This window comes from Amphiprion ocellaris, chromosome 6, assembly GCF_022539595.1.
Source record: "Amphiprion ocellaris isolate individual 3 ecotype Okinawa chromosome 6, ASM2253959v1, whole genome shotgun sequence".
In the NCBI taxonomy this organism is placed as follows: Eukaryota; Metazoa; Chordata; class Actinopteri; family Pomacentridae; genus Amphiprion; species Amphiprion ocellaris.
In genome coordinates, this window is record NC_072771.1 from 25,828,449 (window position 1) to 25,833,610 (window position 5,162).

General features: G+C 38.1%; 1 protein-coding gene across 1 annotated transcript; it reads left to right on the forward strand.

Moving 5' to 3' along the window:
- Positions 1-1,394: 1,394 nt before the first annotated feature.
- LOC111576652 (hydroxycarboxylic acid receptor 2-like) lies at positions 1,395-3,157 on the forward strand. The gene has a single exon (XM_023282427.3). The coding sequence runs from the start codon at positions 1,400-1,402 to the stop codon at positions 2,372-2,374; it is 975 nt and encodes a 324-aa protein (XP_023138195.1). The 5' UTR covers positions 1,395-1,399; the 3' UTR covers positions 2,375-3,157.
- Positions 3,158-5,162: the final 2,005 nt, after the last annotated feature.

The following is a 5,162-nucleotide window of genomic DNA, read 5'->3' on the forward strand; positions in this document are numbered from 1 at the left end:
AGGAAATATAATACATTCATTCAATAGAAATAAATTCACAAACTGCCATCAATCATCTAAATAACTGTTGACAGGCTTTAAATTCTTACATCTTTACATAGTTTCAAAGAAAGCCAGTGTTGACATTTAATCTTTATATAACAGAATTGGCCAGACATTCCTCCCAGTTGGGCATGACCTACTTATGTACAAGAATTATGTTGCTCAAATTGTACAGAAAGAGCATTACTCCACTTGGTGAGGTTTTCTAGCCGTCAGACTACATGCAGACCAACAATCCAGACAGCTGTGGATGACAAACAATGCACAACATAATATGAATCCAACACTGACACTAATTTCAAGGACAACGAGTAATTTGGGCTATGATTTGTAAGTTTCAGCACAACACTGAGGACAAAACTAAAATTTATCCTCTAAAAGCATCGATCATCATTTTCAAAATACAAGATTGAAAGGAAAGTCGTCTTCCTCTGACTGAATTACTCAGCAGTACAATGTCAGCTGTAGTCCATACACAATGAATGTCATTGTGGTGTTGTTGTGACAACTTGTTTGCATGTTTTCTGTGTTTGTGCACATGTTTGTGTCGTTCCTTGTTGTCTATTTGCTGATTGATTTTACTGTGAAGCACTTTGTGAATCCATTTCTGTGAAAAGTGCAATATAAATAAACTTTGCTTGCTTGCTTGCTTGTATATGTGTGAATCTGTGGGTTTGGTTCTTTCTCTTCCTGTGAGCCAAAGCAGAAGCATCTTCTCAAGGTACAAAAAGTGTAGTTACCTCAAACACATCAATTCCATTAAACCCTTTGTATCTGTGTGCACTGTGTGATCATGTTTGATGATTTATCCAAATCTAAGCTGAAACTTTTACCTAATTAAACCCGCAGAGATGAATTTCCTGTCACTCTGGGATAATACTGATTTGTGGGTATGAACTAATCCATTTATGTGGTTAATGTTTTCCTCAAAAATATCACACAGGTATTTGTATGACTGAATAAAGGAACTGTTCCATTAGAAATGAGACTGACGTCAGTAAAGTTTGTCCCACAAATGCCCACAAGACAGTTGAAATAAATAGTATAAGATATAACATGTTATTTATGTATGTATTGCCTTTTACATACCCAAATTTCAGCATGCATTAGTTAAAACATGGAGCAATAGGAGTGGTATTTATATTTTTTAAATATATAAAAGGACTGTACATTTAACATGGCTATGTACAGATGAGCAGTGCAGCAAGTTATCATTTACTGAAAAGTGGAACCTGCAGACTTCCTGTAAAAGCCAAAATCAGCCAACCAACACTTTGATGTTGATATTAAGATTGCACTTTGTCCTCAGATGGTTATTTCTTTGCTCTGCAGACATCAAGGAAGGACACAACTCAACATGCAGTGCAACTTCAACGGGACTGTGCTGATCAGAGTTCTCCCTCCACTGCTGGTGGTGGAGTTTGTTTTGGGAATCCTTGGAAACGCTTTGGCTCTGTGGATCTTCTGCTTCCACCTGAGGCCTTGGAAAAGCAGCACGGTGTTAGTCTTCAACCTGGCAATGGCCGATTTTCTGCTCAATCTGGCGTTGCCATTCCGTACCAGCTACTACATCTCTGGGATGAAATGGATGTTTGGCAACGCCTTATGCAACATTTGCCTCTTCATGTTGGCTCTGAATCGCAGTGGAAGCACCTTCTTCCTGATGGCTATCGCTGTGGACAGGTACATGCGTGTGGTGCATCCCCATCATCGCATCAACTCCCTGAGTGTCTCTAAAGCTGCCATTGGAGCACTTGGACTGTGGCTGGTGACCTTTTCAATGACTGCTCACGTCTTCACTTTACAACACGTGAACACGACCTACTGTGAGAGCTTCATGATTGAGACCAAGCCCAAAAGTAATCTGACCTGGCATAAGTTTGTCTTCCTCTTTTCCTTCTTCATGCCTCTGCTTGTGATTCTCTACTGCACAGTGCACATCATCAGCCACCTGAGAGGGAGACAACTGGCCCAACATGCCAAGATTAAGAAGGCTCTGTTCTTCATCATGGTAGTGGTGGTGGTCTTCATCATTTGCTTCCTCCCGAGCAACATCACACAGCTGCTGATCTGGATCAAGACACGAGAGTTAACCAACATCCTCCCTGAACCTGACATCTGTCCTGCCGTGGAGGATCTGAACTCTGTATTTTACATCACCGTCAGCCTGACTTATCTGAACAGTGCCATGGATCCTGTGATCTATTATTTCTCCAGTCCTGCCTTTAAGAGCATCGTCAGGAAAGCTCTTCACCTGCCCCAAGCAGACACTGTCGAAAGCACTGAGATGAAAACTCGAGAAACTGGCTCCCAGTCACTCAGCCAGCTGTGAAGCCAGAGAAATATGAGATGCAGCTTTGCAGTTAAAATACTGATTATGCCGAACTTCATGAAGTTTCTCAGTAAGTTGTCATGAAAGCTTAACTGCCTTAGCAAAACATGGAAATTACAGGATAAGATTAAAATGCTACAGCAGCAGCAAAAATGAGGTCATAATATCAGCAAGCTTAGTAATGTCTGTTATAGAGCAATATCTAGCTAAAGCTGGTTAACTTTATCTCATGTTTAGTAACTAGAAGCTACTGGTCACACCAAACTGTGGCAGCAAAACCCCTGAATAAACATTTCTTTTGCAAAACTTTTGCTCTTGTAATTTATGAACGTAATATTTTGTTGCAGCTAAGAAATGGTTAGCTTTGCTGTTGTGTTATGAATTATTCACATATTTGTTTTAAAAGTTTGTCAAGTGTTGATCAAAGACTGTCTTTTTAATAGGAAATATTAATATATATGTGTAAAGACAATTACAGGAACTCTTTGCCCAAATACTACCTATGCTTGAAAACTGTAGTTTTAAAAAATATATATTTTCAAGGTCCAGTAATTAAAAATGTGGTCTGTGCTGAAGCCATTCAATCATTAGGATTTGTTGGAAACAATTTGTTTACATATCAAATTTTCGGGTCATGGAAAGTAAATTCTAGGAGAAACTAAACTTTAGAGAATTGTGAATTTCTCAAAATTCTGCCAAAATATTTTGCGGAACTTAGTAGTGGGTTCCATGTGTGTATATATATAAAAAACTGACCAAATGTGTTTTTAGTGGTCATTGCTATCTTCCCTGTTAAAATAATTAAAGATTTTTATTCTCAGTCACCACAGAGACGTTGCATGTTTTCCTATTTTATTCATTTCTATTTCCATTTGACATGAATTGCAAGCAGCTTCCCCTTACTACATAGCGTTGAGCACAAAGACTCTTGTTTATACAATTGCATTAAGGGACACACCAGACTGAAACACAAACAGAACAGATTAAAATGTGCAGTAAAATGGTTTTCAGTCTGGTTGAAATGGCTTTATACTTTCAGTTCAAAGCCATAAGTTGGTGAGAATATACACAGTATATTATAGAATTTAAGTGTCTGCTTTAATGAAGCCCCAGTAAGATAGGAGTGGCATTTATATAAAGGGACTGTACATTTAACATGCCTATGAATAGATGAGCAGTGCAGCAGGTGTATAAGTAGGTATCTAGGGCATCTAGCTGAGGTTAATTTGTAGTCCCTAACCCTGATTAGGCTAAAACAGGAAAACAAACACCTTGATTAAAGCAAAGTGTAACAGGTTAAACCGACTGTGTGCATGGGTCTATGTGTTATTATTCTACATGATCTAGTTGTGATGACATTGATGTGATGACTACTGTATATCTACATATGGCAAGAGAATCAAATCAAAATTAATGGTGTTCGCACCTTTTCAGCTTTTTCATCCATTACTTGTGTGGAGAAAATTTTAAATTCTGATTGAAAAACATGGTTGACCAAAGACTGTTGTGCTCTTCTGGTTGTGAGCTTTTTAAGTGTGCCCATATATAAGCACTGAATCACATTAAATATGTGATGTGTATTCCGACACAATTTTTCTGTGTAACTCTTTCCACAGCTTTGAGAAAACCTATATAAATTATATATCAAAATGCAAGGCTTGATCGGGACTAGTTTGCTTTTTCACAGCGATTCATCGAACAGTTGTTACTAAATTCATCAAATAAAAATGTGTTAAAACTACCCATTGTAATGAATTGGAAGTCGGTCACAGTATCAGCATCAACAGAAGAGGTTCATTTTAAAGTATCCCTGGAAAGATTTCCTTTGTCATATAGTTTTCCAAGCACTGAAAGACAGAAAGGCCTGTAGTCACTTTAGCTTTAGAGGAGATGATTTTATTCTTCAGCTTGTCTGTGCTGCAATTTAAATGTAATAACTGTAGTGTTCATCATGACTTTGGTCATATTCTGAGTGATTATTTATCCAATCTTCACTGCAGGAATACGTACTACAACATGTAAATCAGTCATTAAACAACGATAATGATTAGAGAGTAGATTTACTGTTTTGTCCAGTTTAACTTCAGAGACTCAGCAGACATTCAGGACTACTGACAACACAGAACCTTAACCTTACTGTTTGAATCACATTTAGGTTTTCTAAATGTTACATTAATGTGAACCAGCGTCTCCACTGACAGTTTTATTAACTAAATGTACCACATTACACTAACACAACACACTTCAGCTGTTTACATGAAACTCAACACAAACATCGTTAGCTTAATGCTACGTTAGCTTTAATCAGGCTATGACTGACCAGCTAGCTCGGTTAGCATTGCTAACATTAAAACTAATGTTTACTGGATGCTAACTCTCTTCTCTGGTCAATACACACAGAAATAAACTCCACCAACATCTGGAGTGCATGGCACACATTATATGTGACACTAAAGTTGCATATAAAGTACATTAACAGTGGCACCAACAAGAAAATAAACACTTACTGACAGAACTATCAGAGTCCTTTCAGTGTCTGCTGGTAGAATCAGCCGAAGGTAGAAAACTGGTTACACCAAGCCATCGGGCAGAAAAACTGTCTGTGGAAAATGTTCTGCTGCTCCATTGATAAATACTGACAAACTAACAGTTTTTATATATAACAGCCACATGGACCCAGTTCTTCCCCTGTGTTTCCACTGGTTCCTGTTCATTGTCCCCACATGGACTCAGTTTTCCCTGAGCCTGCCTTTCCTTTTGTGTTCAGTTCCCCATTTTTGTAAGTACC